At 42.1% G+C, this 15,858-nt stretch overlaps 1 protein-coding gene across 1 annotated transcript in view; it reads right to left on the reverse strand.

The window, feature by feature from the left end:
• The window catches only part of GRIN2B (glutamate ionotropic receptor NMDA type subunit 2B), a 549,931-nt gene that overhangs the window by 50,874 nt on the left and 483,199 nt on the right, over window positions 1–15,858 (reverse strand). The window contains exon 6 of the mRNA XM_083156581.1: window positions 4,104–4,312. Coding sequence (XP_083012707.1) covers window positions 4,104–4,312 — 209 coding nt within the window. The remainder of the gene's footprint in view (window positions 1–4,103; window positions 4,313–15,858) is intronic.

The raw sequence follows: 15,858 nt of genomic DNA on the forward strand, positions 1-15,858 counted from the left end.
TGTGGGATGCGAGAGTTTCTTGCACCCACTGTAAGTAGAATCTGCTGAGCTTTGCCATAATAACAGACACTATTTTGCAGCCCCCTGCTCCTTCCTCATTTCATATTTTTGTATTTTGTTTTTGGAAAAGCCTGCTGATATGTTAGTACCTGCAGGTCTCTTTATTATAGACTAAATGAATGTATTTAACTTATTACAGATATTAAGTAATGTGTGCCCTTTTGAAGATTAGTGAACCATCTAATGTGGCCCCAAAGCATATCAGGTTTAGTAATGACTGTTGTCATTACTGTTGTAAACGATGATACTGTACTTTGTACACTCTCAGAGTATGTGATGTATGCAGGGGCGTAACTACCAGTGCTTGATTAACCAATAGGATAATTAGGTTGCTGCCTAGAGCACCAGGACTGGGGAGGTGGGCGCCTTGCAAGTTACAGCTAAGAAATAAAATGAAATCCTCATTTATTATTCCATGCTTGTCAGTAATCACCCATCCCGATGAACTGTGTGTTCTTAAGGTGACTGCCAGATGGCTGTGCCAATGTAGCTTACTGATGGAACCCTTACTTTACGTACATTGTGCTACTTGTGCCAAAGTTTCCTTCACACGCCACAAGCATTAGATAATACACACCAGTTGCATACATGCACATAGGTAGTATGATATATGGGATACTGATACATGCACATATGATAGATACATGCACATGGGCTGTATGAATTGCAAGCCCCTGAGCTCCCATACACATGTGTTTAGCATCATGACAAGGTCTAGGGCACCTGAAAGCTTCAATCAGGCCGTGGCAACTACCATAGGTGCAGCTGATATGAGGCCTAGAGATGAAAGGGGCCAACCTTCCCTGTCACATGTGCCATATTGGGCGGTAAATTGGAGCCCTTACAAACTATTGAAATATCTAGGTCCAACACCTAGGTTCAGTGATGATTGATAAAAATATACAATAGTTGCCTACCCTCCTGCATCCTCCCGGAGGCTCCTATTTCAGTCATCCATCTCCTGGCCCCCAGCATTGTCGTTGAAATCACCCAGATTCTTAAATTAAATTCTGTGAGGGGTGCCACTAAAGAGTTGTTTCTTTAAAAGGACAGTGATTTGCTGTAATCACTGTGATTTGCTGTAGCCGCTCAGGAGTCCCTGCTGATGACTCTCATTATCCCCCCTTGTGTAAACCCTTGACAGGAGAGACAGCAGCACATGATCACACAGGGTCTTCTTATATTAGTTGGTGTGCACTTATCCATGACATGCTGCTGCCAGTGTTTCTATGGGCACACCCACTGTTTTTGTGGGCACAGCCATGAAACGCAATTGTCCACCCCAGCACACCCCCTGCCTGTCAATCAGGAAGCAAGCGATCCGGTAATTGAAAATATAGGGAAAGCACATGTGCAGTCCCCCACCATCAAGGATGGGGCCCAAATTCAGACCTGTGCGAACAGGCCAAAATCGGCCCCTAAGTGACTGTGGTTGCGACTTTTATTTTGGTTTCTAAATTTTGAAGTGTATCAATAGCCCCGTGCCAACTTCAGTGAATAGTGAACTAATTGAGCATCTACCACTATCTATATGTCTGTTGTGAGAGGCAGAAAGGAGCCTGCATTAGGATTAGATGCAGGTCCTGATATGCTCCAAGGTAGGTAACTCTTAGTTTAGATATATTTGAGAAAGGAGCCATTATCATGTTGCTCCCTGCTGGTTAATTGTAGACCCAATTTAGGATAATAAGGTGTGGGCTGCAGTGCCCCTGGATTGGTTGGGCTGGATGGCTCTAGTGTGGCACACCTTTACATTCTATTAACACTTAGCACTATAGTTTCGGCTTCCTATCACTAATACCTACTAACACTAATACTAACATTATAGTATTTTCACTGGTGGGCTGCTATGGCCTTTGTATGCTGTTATTTTGGGGTGCCGCACCCTGCACCTAGATATAGCACTAGGGACCCCCAATATACAGATAAGCCTTGACGGATGCTTGGGGCTTATCATACATTTGTGCAAATATATGTAACCAATATCTCTGAATTCTATTATGATGGAGGTTACTAATACCATTCAGTGAGCTAAGGGAAACCATGTATTTTTAACTTCAGTGAATAGCACTTTATTAAAGAAGACACTATCTCCATAAAGGTATGTCTGAGAGATCACTACTGAATAGCCTACACAGATGTACTGGTCTCCTTGCATCCAGATAGTGCCATAAGTGGACAAAGGTTACTTATTGCTGAGTCAAGGAGACAGAGTGATTGATAAATATCCCCCAGGTCATTCCAAGTCTATGGCTAAACCATGTCCTCCTGCCAAGCCCCTCCAACACAGTTCAGCCCTCCCTATTCCATCGTTTACCCAGAATGCATCTGTATAATAAACTAAGATTTCTGCTGTGCCCCCCCCCCAACCTTAACCTTTTTTAATCTAACCTTTTATTATCATTCTATCACAGATTACATCACCTATCTCCCTCTCTCGTAGTAATGTATAGAAAAATAAAGATATGTCATCTACATCTCAGACATTAAGATTTCAAATCCCATGGGTAATCTTTGATATTTCCAAGGTGATACATAGTACAAATGATAGCCCTGAATTCTGTACAAAGTTGTTTGTCACTTCACATTCTGACATATGCCTCGTGATATGATAACATCTCAGCCATGACACAGGGCATGTCGGTAACTGTCAGCATGATTTCTCCAGTGTTCATAAAACAGAGAACAGTCTCTTTCAAACAGTCACAGTGAAAAAGATGGTCCAAAGGTCAGCCTTATTTCTTACAGTCACAAAAACAGATTGAAGCTTTAAAAAAAATCTCAGAGGACGTCAAGCAGTGAAGCGTCCCCCATCTACATTAGCAGCTATTTAAAGTAACTCTCCATCAAAGACTTGAAAAATGTAAGACTTTCTACAAATGCACTCACAACGCAGTCTCTCATCACATGTGTCCCTCATATTTCCAATATGGGCACATTTGCAATTCAGAGATAAAAGCATTAAAGAGAAACTCAAAAAGGGAACGATTGGCCTAATATGTAATTGTGTATAACATAGATGTACAGCTGTTCACCCACACATGCACCACAGTAAAGGACTGAAGGGCTCAGATTTAAAGAATAAATGTCATGGGGTTTTTCTACACGTGCCAGTTGTTTGGATGTGTAGGCTGAATTGTTATTATACAGATTCACAACCATCTACTCAGAGAAATATAACCATATATAATGTACTGAAGCTATGATATGAAATACTTGGGACTTTCTATTCTCCTGATAAAGGTTTTCCAAATATGAACTTACAAATATGTCTACCTCTTCCCATGCTGTCCCAGGCAATACCCTATAACTCAAGTTGTTTATTAGCGCTCCTCACAGTAACTGCAGGGGCTATAGGAGAAGCAGTTGATGACCATGCCTACATACAGTATACTGTATAATATTATAGCCACATTTTGTGGATTTAATCCCCTTGAAGATGCTCAGATCTGAATAAGGCCCCTTGTACGGAGTGACGGATCCTGCAAGCATATATATATATATATATATATATATATATATATATATATATATATATAAACGGGTTTGATACAAAATCCCGACACCGGAATCCTGACCGATGAAATCATGACAAGGGAGGGACATGGATCGCCCCCCTACGCTCGGCACACTAATTTCGGCGGTCAAGATTTCAGCGGTAGGGATTTCGGCGGTCGGAATCCTGGCGTTCAAAATACCGACACAGGAATTCCGACTGCCGAAATCTCCGGGATTATAACTTCATCCCGTTTAAACAATGTAGGAAGTGTAGTGGTTGTGGCTCTTTGAAGTATATCATTGTGTATCAGGGTACTTGGCATAGTACTGTAATGAATTCCCACAAATCCTGTCTACTGCCCACTTCTCTGGGAAAGATGGGTCTGGGAGGTTGGACTACACTTTAGAGAGTATAGAGTTCTCTCCCTAATTTTTGTGAGCTTGCAAGACTTTTCTGAGAGAATAGGCAAGTATGGACTAAAGGGCTACCTCAGAAACCAAATGCCCCAAATGCATGCAGTCGTGGTTAAGAAATAAACACATACTCAATACGTATCTGCTTGCGGCAGGGGACCGTGTTCCTCATACAAGTGCCACTCAGTGGGTCAACATCTTCAACAATAACAAAGGGAGCTTCCTCCAAGGTCACTATGCTCAGATGTTCATCTTTATGTTCCTCCGAGTTTGGATACAATTCAAACACAGGCCACACATAATACTTCATTTGAAGGCTTCGGTCCTTGTATTTCCCAACCTAAAGCATAAAAAAAAAAAAAATTAATTATAAAATAAGAATAAATAAATCAGTTGCAAAATAAATAAATACAGTGCAGATATGTCCTCTTTGCTGCAGTGACTTCAAATAGCCCCTTGCACGACAGGTTGCATGAGAATCTCATAATGTCAGGCATCTTTTTTTGCAGAACATTCATCTTTAGTTACAATGCACTGCGACTAGGATTACTGTGCTGATTCATTTGACATGTGACACAGTATATATGTGTGCAACTGAGTCTCCGAATCTCTAAACCAGTGGTTCTCAAACTTGTCCTTAGGACCCCACACAGTTCACAGGTTTCAGGTCACCGGACAGGTACCACAATTTCTGATGGCAGCCCTGCATATCCATCTTCATCAAGTAACAATTCAGAGAAGTGGGGTCTGTTCATCAGACTAGAGAATGTGCAGAAGAGGATGGATGCAGTCTTCACAAAAGTGCAGTAGCTTGACTTAGATTCTATACTACACAGATTAGATGTGAGGTGGGACCCTATTGGATGGATGCCTGAGGTGGTTAAAGCTGGATACACATTATACAATATACTGTGCTGGTAAAATATTTCTATGTGCAGTGGATTGCAACAACCATCATGTATACATCCAATTCATTGTTGATATGCTGCATACCAGATGGGACAATACTGTTTGAAAACTTTGATACTGTAACAATATATTGTGCCGTCATATGGGGGATGTGCAGAGTACATGCAGGCATGATATATCGTTACATCCTCTCAGCCCGTCACATCGATCAAGTGTGTACCCAGCAAAGTTTGCTTATTGGAATATCCTGCAAGATAGAAGTATTGATTTGGATTGTGGTTCGCACATGTTATTGAAAGGACTTAAACCAGGTCCTATAGCCTGAAAGGTCCTGTGAGCAGGCCTTCAAATTATGTATTGTTATCATGGTTTGTTCAATGTATCTCCCAGACTGCCCTGCCCTGACAGACATAATATACAGATGTAGTCACACTCATCGTTGCAGCAATCCTGATGCTTATTCTTGTTTGGTGCGCCAAATTCACACCCGCAACGGAATTGCACACACGACAGGATCACACCAATAGCCAGGTGAGACGCACATAGTGATTGGCGTTGCAAAGATGAGCGTGGCTACATCTGTATTGTGGTCATCTAAGTAACAAATATACTGTACACTGTATCTGTATTAGCTTGGAGTGTCTAAATAAAGAATTATCCAGGTATTTTATAAAGAGCTTGCTAACCAGATTTGTTTGTTAATGCAATAAATAGTAGACATTTATTTATATTCTATTTATCTATCTATATATATTTACTTATTTATTTCACATTCCATGCCATTTCCTTACTGCATTAGAACCTGTTGCAGATGTTACTGTTCTCTAATGGCTCTGATAACAGTCTTGTTTGAAGAATGTCCCAGGAGGAGTAATTAAAATTAACAGGGAACAGCTTGTTTGGAGTCTGTGCCAGACTGGAGAGGCAGAGACAGGCAAAATACAGCAGGTGGGAGGTTATGGCTGTATTTATGGGAAGGAAGCTTTTAACGTAAGAGAGCACTGGATGCAATGTATATTATTTGTTTTTTTCTCTTGTACAGTATGTGAAGTCGAGGGCAAATGCAGGATTCCCGATGAGGGGTTTCCAGATATGTGTGCACTAAATATAACAGGATGCTCCACTAAAGCTACAGTAAATGTGCCATAAATAATCAGGCGACTAGAGCCTGATGAGGGCCCTAACCAATAAGATCATCACATAAAGCTGATGATCTTGCCCCCCCTAATCAGCGACACACTAAGCAGCGTAGAAGGGAAGCAGAGGACTGCGTGCTCAGTCACTGTACATTGTCTCTGAAGCCAGTGTATGACAGGCCCTCACTGCTAAGTTGTCGCAGATCATACCGCTGGTCCAGCCGCATATAAATGACTCAGCACATTGTGGGGTGAGGCGCAGCCGTTGAAGGTTGCAGGAGGACCGGGCCACTGGTAAACTATCCTGCCCCAATCTGGGACACCGCTGAGGTACTTCGGGCTCACAATGCCGTTACCTGTGGGACAGGCAGTACAGCCGACAGCAGCAAGCTAGCAGAGCAGGGAGGGCGCCTCTTTAGACCGGCGCCTCCCTGCACTTCATATGCTGCTAAGTGGCACAGGCAGGCAGTGAGGAGCAGACGGGCAGCAAGCTATACTAACACATATTGGGAGTGATCTAATCGCTCCCCTGCTATGGAAAGACATCCACCCCCCGTGAAAATCACTTGAACGGGCAAAATTGTTCAGATAGTACGAACTGAGCGGTTTTCAGCCCAGCAATTTTTGACATCATCGCTGTGCATATACGCTGGACAAAAAGTATGTATGCACCGCAACAGTGTGGGAGTTGCAGGCTGCCACAGGATTTTGGCAATTTAGCTGATGATATAAAAGGCAAAGTCAGGTTAAGTTTTGCCTTTTCAATTATTTCTGATTTAAATCTAGCAGCTAAATCTCTAAATTCCCATGGCTGCTTGCAACCTGCACACTGTCACATTTACCACTTACATACATTAAATTAAACTGAAAAGTATGTTAGGCATACATTTAAATGTTTTAATTAATAAGGGGGCCATTCTGGAGATTCACTGAGTTTTGATAAGAGGTGTGCAGAAAAGATAGCCAGGTGAGGCACTGCCTCACCTGCCATAGACTTTTTACTCCAGAGTTTTGACTATAAAAATGATTAGAATAATAAAAATAAGATTTTTTAAAAATAAATTATTTGTATTTATGACATACTTTATCAATTCAAAACGCCGGCAAAGGCTGTGCCTCACCTGCCTCACCCCACAGCACACCACTGGCAATATATCAGTGCTGGAACAAACACAGGCAATAAATTGTAAAGACACATCCCCCAGCATTGCAGCCTCAGAGGTTAAAGAAAAATGGCAATCTGGATAATTCCCTGGATCAATCACTCTTATACACTCCTTCAAGAATTGCCACTACCATTTCTTGTAAGATGAAGTTCATTAGACAAATCATTATATTGACAATGTCAATATTTCTACATATTTACGTCCCCTATAAAATTCCTCTTTGCTGAGTAAAATAACATTTTGTCTGACCTCCCTTAGAAATGTGTTGAAGCCTTCTGTTTCCCAAACTATTTAAGGGGGTAATTCAGACACACATACAGCGCTCAAAGTTTGCAGTTACAAGTCTTTGAACCCCAAAATACTGCACCATTATCAAAATCCAAAATGTTTACCTAGTGACTTATATAATGGTTAATGTCCATAGCAAACTCATCCGTCACTTATAAAGCATCCAATAGAACTATTCATCTTTGCAGCTGCCACTTGGCAATAGGTTCCAGGCAAATCTATAATGAGTGCACATATGTCCATCAGTTTAGGGGGGAACACCCCGCACACCCATTTTCTTTAATACCTCTTCAGAGTCCCTGTCTATAGCAGAACCTCTCCATAAATCACCGGAGAAATGTCAGGGTGGACATTTTCACGGCTTTCTTCGCATGTGCTGTAAGTAAATATCCAAGAAAATGGCTGGCGCACATGCCCGAAGCGTATTGTTGCAACTGGGCCCATTACTCTATAGTCCCACCACTGCTTTTACATATGATATTGTACTTTACATTTGTACATTTGGTTAGTGTGGTAATTAATTGTATATCGCCTTTCATTGTACATTGAGAAATACATAGTGTCCCCTTGCCATATCAGATGTTTGGATTTGATTTCTAAAAGCAGCTCCTTATTAGGAATTGCATGTTACATGTGAGCATTTGGTTATTCGGGTTATTCATTTATTTATTTATAATTATCTCCCACGGTGCTTTACTGAGCAATATTTAAAAATTCACACGCACACACAGACATTCTAGGGTTAATTTGTTGGTAGCCAAATAACCTACCAGTATATTTTGGGATTGTGGGAGGAAACCGAAGCTCCCGGAGGAAACCCACAGAAGCACAGAGTTAGGGCCATGATAGGAATCAAACCAATGACCTCGGTGCTGTGAGGCAGTAATGCTAACCATTACACCGTAATTATGAAATACACAGTACTTCCTCATACACTGGGCAGTATTCAATGCTCTGGATTCACCGGGGTTTTTTTTCTGGCAAATTGGGCTGTCTTCATGCTCTGCAGTGAATCTTTTCACTGAAAATCGGATTCACCTCTATTCAATATTCACTGTTTGCCGAAACCGAGCAGTGAATGCCGGCCAGTTCTCCGTTTCATGCTCGCTGCAATTCGCTGGTGTATTTCAATGGGGTTTTCACTGTGATTTGCCGAGAGTATATTCAATGCTAGGATGGAGAACTGCTTTCACCATGATTTTCGCCATGATTCACCATTTTGCATTCACCATCTTTTTAAGACGAACTGTAATGTGCTCTTAAAATAAAGAGATTTTTTTTGTGTCAAAAATCATTAATTTTAAGTTATTTGTATTCATGTACTTGCAGCACATGAATATATATTTCATTTTTATAATTTTTTTAACATGACGTCAGCAGGGGGCGGGGAGACACTCATTAATATTCACTGCACTGGGTCCCGCTCATTACAAATACACGAGCAGGACCAGCGCAGTGCTTCCTCTACCTCCCCGCCTGCCCTGTCTCCTCGGGGAGGCAGCTTCTGCTGCCTGTGTCCCCGCCAGCCCTCCTTCTACCCCTGCTTCTGTGTGCAGCATGCGGCACAGGGAGGGAGGCTACCATCTCCCTGCCTTCCGCCATCCCCCCGGCTCCCTGTGGCATTCACCAGGAGGGGGTGCACAAAATTCGCCATCAGGGGCAGCGAGCCCCTGATGCGTTGAATAGTGGGAGAGGGAGGGCTGGTAGCAAATCCTCCAGCCTGACGAATGCCGGCGAATGTGCAGTGAACCCTAAAAAGGATTCGCTGCACATAGTGAAACTTTTCATTGAATACTGGCCTCTTTTTGAGTAATTGATTATTACATTACACCTTTCTAATTGTCACATTTTATTTTTTTTATCTACAGTATACATATATACATATTTCGTTATTGTTACTATCACCAGGGATTCCTTTTAAGCTTCTAGACTGCATATCACTCCATCTCAAAGTGTTCAGATACATTTGTATCCAATCAGAAAGTAAATGAGTGTGCTCATGTCTAAGAACATCATTAAGCTCTAAAAGCAACACTGGTGACTTGTATGGATGTTTGCTATTGATCGTCTTCTCCTCCTTGTGTGATACGGCTGGCAAGGTATTATTCATGCAGTGGTGCAGCTCGCTTACAAAAGAATAAATTGTGCGTAGTATAAAAAACACCAGATAACTGCAACATGTGTAGTGAATCAGGGTGAGCATGATTTAAAGGACTACAATGCAGATATTTCCTCATGTCGTGTGGAAATATCAAAATAGAGTTCACATGGGCCCTTCGTCTGGTTCACTTGCAAAGGCAAATTCCTTCTCAAATGGGTGGGGTTTTACTTCAAAGTGAGATCTATATTGCAGTGTAAAAATAAAGCAGTCAGTATTTTCCCTGCACAGAAACAAAATAACTATTGTTTACCTTACAGCAGATAGGAAATATAATATTTTTTTACACATTTTTTATTTGCATTTATATAACAAATGTGAGCGACGATGGCATTTTTTGTGGATATTTTGAGCCTTTCTCACAGAGATGTTGGCCCTCAAAGGGTTAAGTAAGTTAGAGCTTAAAATTATTAAGTTTTGCCAAATAATTGGTCCTTGAAATTACATACAAGTTTACTTCTCTACTGATTGTAAATACATGAATACCACTTTAAGATGCTAACGCAAAGTTTACAGAAGACAGGAACAAACATGCCAAGCGGAGAAAGAATCCTGCTCCCAGGTAAGGAGGCTGCGGAGGCTAGCAGGGCTCTAAATGGGGTTTCTATGTTCCTGGTGTTATTTTTACTCTTTTAAGAAGCAATCTCCTGAATTATTTACAGGCTCTGAAAGGGCATTTAGCGAATAAAAACTGAGAGCCAGCTGGATTGTCAGAATGCTGCACATCTAGCTACATGTCAGGTAAATAATGTCAGCAATGATGGTATAGGTGTGCTGTATGTTAGGAATAGAGCTGCCTGCACACATAGCAGTATGCGGAAGGAGATTTGCGTAACCAGGCAAAAAAGTGCACAAAGTTTGTTGAGGGCAAACAGTGTGATACGGAGCATGTCAGAAATACCAATAAGGTTAATATAATCTTATTAACAAATTAATTATCCATGTAAACAAATATAAATTACAAATATTTCTTCTAGGTGACTTCAACCTTGCGGTGTATACAGTAGATGCTAGTGCTGCAGCACAGGGTGCCATGGGATACACACAGGGAGCGTGAACAGGTCTTCTTTCCAAATTTTCCTCTCTTATTTTTCCAATGTTTATTTCACAGATTTATATTTAGCAAATCCGACGCTATCCCTCAGACATGCAGTAATTTATCCAAGTTCTGGGGTACCAAGAAAAAGCATCCCAAATTCTACTTCACTTTACCTGTTTCACTTAGTTTATGCAATTATTACTTACTTTATGACTTTATCTATACGAAAGCAGATACAGTACACCAGTGGCGTAAGTTCGTCCCAGTTACTCCTGGAGGCAAGATAAATATTGGTACCCCACCCCCAACACACACACACACACACACACACACATATTAAATAAATGTATGCATGTGTGTATGTATGCACAGTAATTATGCAGATTCTGGCTAGGTATAATTGTTAGTATAGTAAGGTATATGCTTCTAGTGTAACATAGAGGGTGTGATACTTGCAAATATTACAGTATGTTTAGAATAAAGCGTGTGACATCTATTGTCCTACTAGGAGCGGGAGTCAGCCACAGAAGCGATATTGATGGCTTTTAATTAACTGATTTAAACACACAGGGGAGGAGAGGTGCCCCTTTGGGGGCAGGAACCCGGCGACAGATGACTCCATTGCCTCCCAGAGTTACGCCTCTGCAGTACATGTATATACTTTAGATACTGAATAGGTGTAGTATTTAGAACCAATGAGAACAATCCCATCATTCCCCAGAAAGTCCTAACTTTGCATCTTTTTTGGAAAGCGGAGTCATGAATAGTGACCAATAGTGTGTATTCCATGTGACCCCAAAAACTCGTTTAAGCTCCTTGTGTGCCCAGACTAAAGGTGCGTACACACCGGGGCAATATTGGCTGAAATCGCTGGCAATATGGTCGCTGAGCGACCATATTGCCAGTGATTTGGAGTGCTGCTGGCGATAAATCGCCAGCTGCGCGCTCCCGTGTGCAGCCCCTGATGGTCGCTGGTCGCATGCTCCTGCAGCTTCCCCCGGCACCGCAGAGATCAGCACTGCTGCTACCCCCCTTCCCCGTGACAGTAGATGGCTACTGCTGCTCCCTCCCGCCACTTGACAGCAGCAGCAGCAGCATCTGCTGCTCCCTCCTCCCTTCAGGTCTCTCTCCCGCCCCCCCGCCCCGTGACAGCCACAGCGTCTGCTGCTGCTGCTCCCTCCTCCCTTCAGGTCTCTCTCCCGCCCCCTGCCCCGTGACAGTAACAGTGTCTCCTTTTCATCGCTGATGAAAAGGAGACACTGAGCAATATATCCCCAGCAATCATATAGTCCAGTGTGTACACAGCATAACAGCATCAGTGGACATTGGTTCCCATACCAGTTTTACTTTAATTGGAACCCAAGAGTAAAAGTGGCCATACTAAGGGGCGACTTGTCTGATGGAAGAAGTTGCCCGTGATCCCCCCCTTGAGCCATTCAGGAACCTCTTGGCTAGCGATGTGACTGATCTTACCTGCAACTCATGCATCGCATTTGACCTGATGTCAGTCACATGCGTTTTGGATGCTTTTCATGTTATTTATCACCACAATCGCATAAAAAGTTACCAAATCGCAGGTGAATCACCCTAGTGTATGGACACCTTCAGTATGGCATGGGATTTTAATTGTTTATTCAGACATCAGTCCACTTCTTTCCAAAAATATTGGAGTTCTACTTTGCAGGCAACAATGGCTAATTAGGAGATCAGACAAATAGCCACAGTATTTGCTACAGCTACTAGACCAGCGTTTTTCAACCACTGTGCCGTGGCACACCAGTGTGCCTTGAGATGCTCTCAAGTGTGCCCCCAGATCTAGAGATGTAAACACCAGTTTACAACCACCACCACCCTTTCAATTTTTATTCACTCTTCTGTTTATGTGAGGGACAATGTATTTTATTTTTGTTACCTGTGAGGACCAGTTTGATTGTTTTTTCATGTGGGGGGGGGGCAATGTTATTTTCCCTGTGGGGAGCTCATGGTGTGCCTTGGCAATTTTTAAATGTTTTTAGTGTGCCGCATGGTAAAAAGGTTGAAAATCAATGTAGTAGACCAAATTTGTAGTGCAAAATGGAAGAACTAAATCTTTTTTTTAATAACACGAGTGAGCTATTAACAGTTGTTGGTGTAGATCCAGAAATGGATCTAAAAGATTCCACTAGCAAAGAATTCTGTATAAAAACTGTGCTTTCGTAATGGCGTGCCTGGGACCTGATTTTAAAGTGTTTGTTTAGCACTGATATTAAATTGCAATGAGTTAAAGCTAATTAAAGTAAATACTGTTGTACTGTTTTGTTGTATTGGAGCAGCATTTTCGGTCCAGATTGTGTGCACTTCAGCTGTAACTTCATTTAGGTCATATTACATATTAGTCTTCTTTATTTAGCTCAAACTGGGTCTGATTCAGGACGGCTCGCTATTTCCCGAATTGGGTCCAAGTAGCCAAAAGCGAACCTTTCTACCACTGGGAACTCCATCAGAAGAGGATTTGCTGGATCCCTTTCAGTTAAATCCTAATGATATCTTGTCTTTATCAGAAAACCAGAACTTAGAAGAGGGGTTTTATTGGAACCCCAGATTGATAAAAGGGGGGCAAACTGCATTATGTATCACTGGGGTATGCTGCAATACAGAATGCACCCACTGAAATAGAATCCAAAGTATCTGATCTCCCAATTAGCCATCGATTCTGACAGACAGGAGTAGAAGATTTGTAAATTGTCATTGTCTGTTTTGCAACCCCCTTTGCCCAGGCAAGAGGCAATAGAAATCCATAATAGTCTATGACCTTTATTTCCCATGTTGGATCAAGGTTTGTGGGAGCTCCAGTTCACTAATAGAGACATAGCATTGGATGGCAGATAAGAACCACTTGGCCCATCTAGTCTTCCCCCTTTATTTTCCTTTAGGTAATCTCAACCCATTTTGATCCTTTTTGGTAAGGATATTCATATGACTAGCCCAAACATGTTGACATTGCTCTACAGTCTTAGTCTCTTCCACTTCTTATTGAATTCTAATCCACCTATCCACTATCCTTTCTGTGAAGTAATTTTTCCTTAAATTTCCCATGAACCTACCACCCTCCAGTTTGTATATGTCTTCGAGTTCTAAAACTTCTCTTCCTTTAAGGAATGTCTCCCTCCTGGACATTAGTAAAACCCTTGCTATATTTAGATGTTTCTATCATGTTCCCACTTTCCCTTCTCTGCTTCAAACAGTACATGTAAAGGAAAGGTTTGTGAAGTAGGCCAAAGGCAGAACTACCATTGGTGTAGCAGGTGCAGTGTACTGGGCTCCTAAGGACTTAAGTGCCCACTGCTGCCCCTGTCACCCTTTCCCTGTCCCCCTCTGCATCCCCCTGCCTCTCACTTTTACCCACTGCTGTCCCAGTCACCCACTGCCGTGTTGCATATTGTGAACTTGGGTTGGTGTGGAGTAGGGGGGCCCTTCTTTGTACACTCACTAATGTTTTTATTTCCTTCTAGCCTTCAGAACTGGACACTGTATTCTACTTGAGGCCATACCAATGACCTATGCAGTGGTATTATTACTTATTTTCTCCTGCTACTGATTCCTCTTCCTATACAACAGAGCATATGACTTGCCTTCCTCATTGCTTTGTTACATTGCTTACCTGCCTTTAGTCACTTGAAATAGTGACTCTTAAATCCATGTCCTCCTCAAGTGCATGATGTTGCATTTTTGTTTGCATTAAACTGTAGCTGCCATATTCCTGACCATTCATCAAGTCTAGCTACAGTAAATGCTTAATAATTGTTTTGACACCTCTTGTTACCTACAGTATATTTGATCACTGCTGGTCTGCAAAGCTGAGAGTGATCCCTGAATAGATGCCATGCTATCTATACAGTGCAGGTAGGTGAGCTTTTCAAGCTCTTCACTACTAGGGGTTCTTACTCCCCTGATTCAGAGACGGACATAGGCCCTTATTCAGATCTGATCGTGGTACAAATTTTATGCACTGCAGGTGGGGCAGATGAAAAATTTGGGTGGGGTGTGTTGAAACTGAAATCTAAATTGCACTGTAAAAATAATGCAGCCAGTATTTACCCTGCACAGAAACAAAACAACTCACACAAATCTAACTCTCTCATACATGTTACATCTGCCCCACCTGCAGTGCACATGGTTTTGCCCATTTTGAGAACAAATTTATACTGCGATCGGATCTGAATAAGGGCCATAGTTCACATCATTGTCTTTGGTACAGCAGCAATATAAAAATATGATAATGTAAAAGGAAGCATAAAAGATGAAGAATAAAAAGACCACCTCCCGCATCGCGGATCCGAGGGCATCAGATCATCTGTAAGACCACTGAGCATTGGCCACCCATAAGGTGTTCCCTCATGCACTTTGCTCTTAATTACTGGAGAGTAGGGGGTCTCCTGTAGTAAGGAAGATGCTAGCTGAAACCGAAAACCTGTTCTAGTCTTACAACTGGGGAGAAACTGCCAGTCGCACTGCAATAGCTTACACAGAAATGTGATCCCTGTCCTTGTGAGTTAGGCAGTGGAACACTTAGGATAACAGTTCCTTTTTACTCTCAGCTTTGATTCTTCAATATGTCAGTTTTAATATTTCAACATCATTGCTTTCTTGAGCGCATATTTCAGCATTAAGCACATTTTGTGAGTCTAGGCGTGCACAACTTCCCATTTCAGAAAAGGATACCATACTGACATACAAAGCAAATGTATATACAAAAGCGCGCATTCAGTACAAAGTTAAATTACACACAAATGATGGCTAGCATTATCTACATTGTCATTTCTAGTTATGCTAGAACTTGCCACATCCTAACTCTGAGCTCAGTTTCAGTTTGGTGATCCCCCTGCAATGCAACATGGCTTATCAAGAGCAATTGTAGAGAGAAGGAAGCCCGTGGGCAGCCTCCACCTTCAAGGCCCCCTCTTCTCTATTTTACATTGCTGTATAGTCTGAGCACTCGGAGCTTACATGCTAATACATAAGTGAAGGATTTTCTGCCCTTATGGCTGCATCCGATAGTCTTGACAAAGGGTCCCAGTACCCGAAACGTTGACTTACTGCATTGCCTGTCGGCTGCTTTATGTTACGATGCCCTTGCCTGGGTGCTGGAGATAATGGCTGGTTACTGGAGGTCAGGAGGTCAGGCGTGAGCCCGTAGCCGGGACCGCCGGT

This window comes from Crinia signifera, chromosome 8 (genome assembly GCF_055691185.1).
Source record: "Crinia signifera chromosome 8, ASM5569118v1, whole genome shotgun sequence".
Taxonomy (NCBI): Eukaryota; Metazoa; Chordata; class Amphibia; order Anura; family Myobatrachidae; genus Crinia; species Crinia signifera.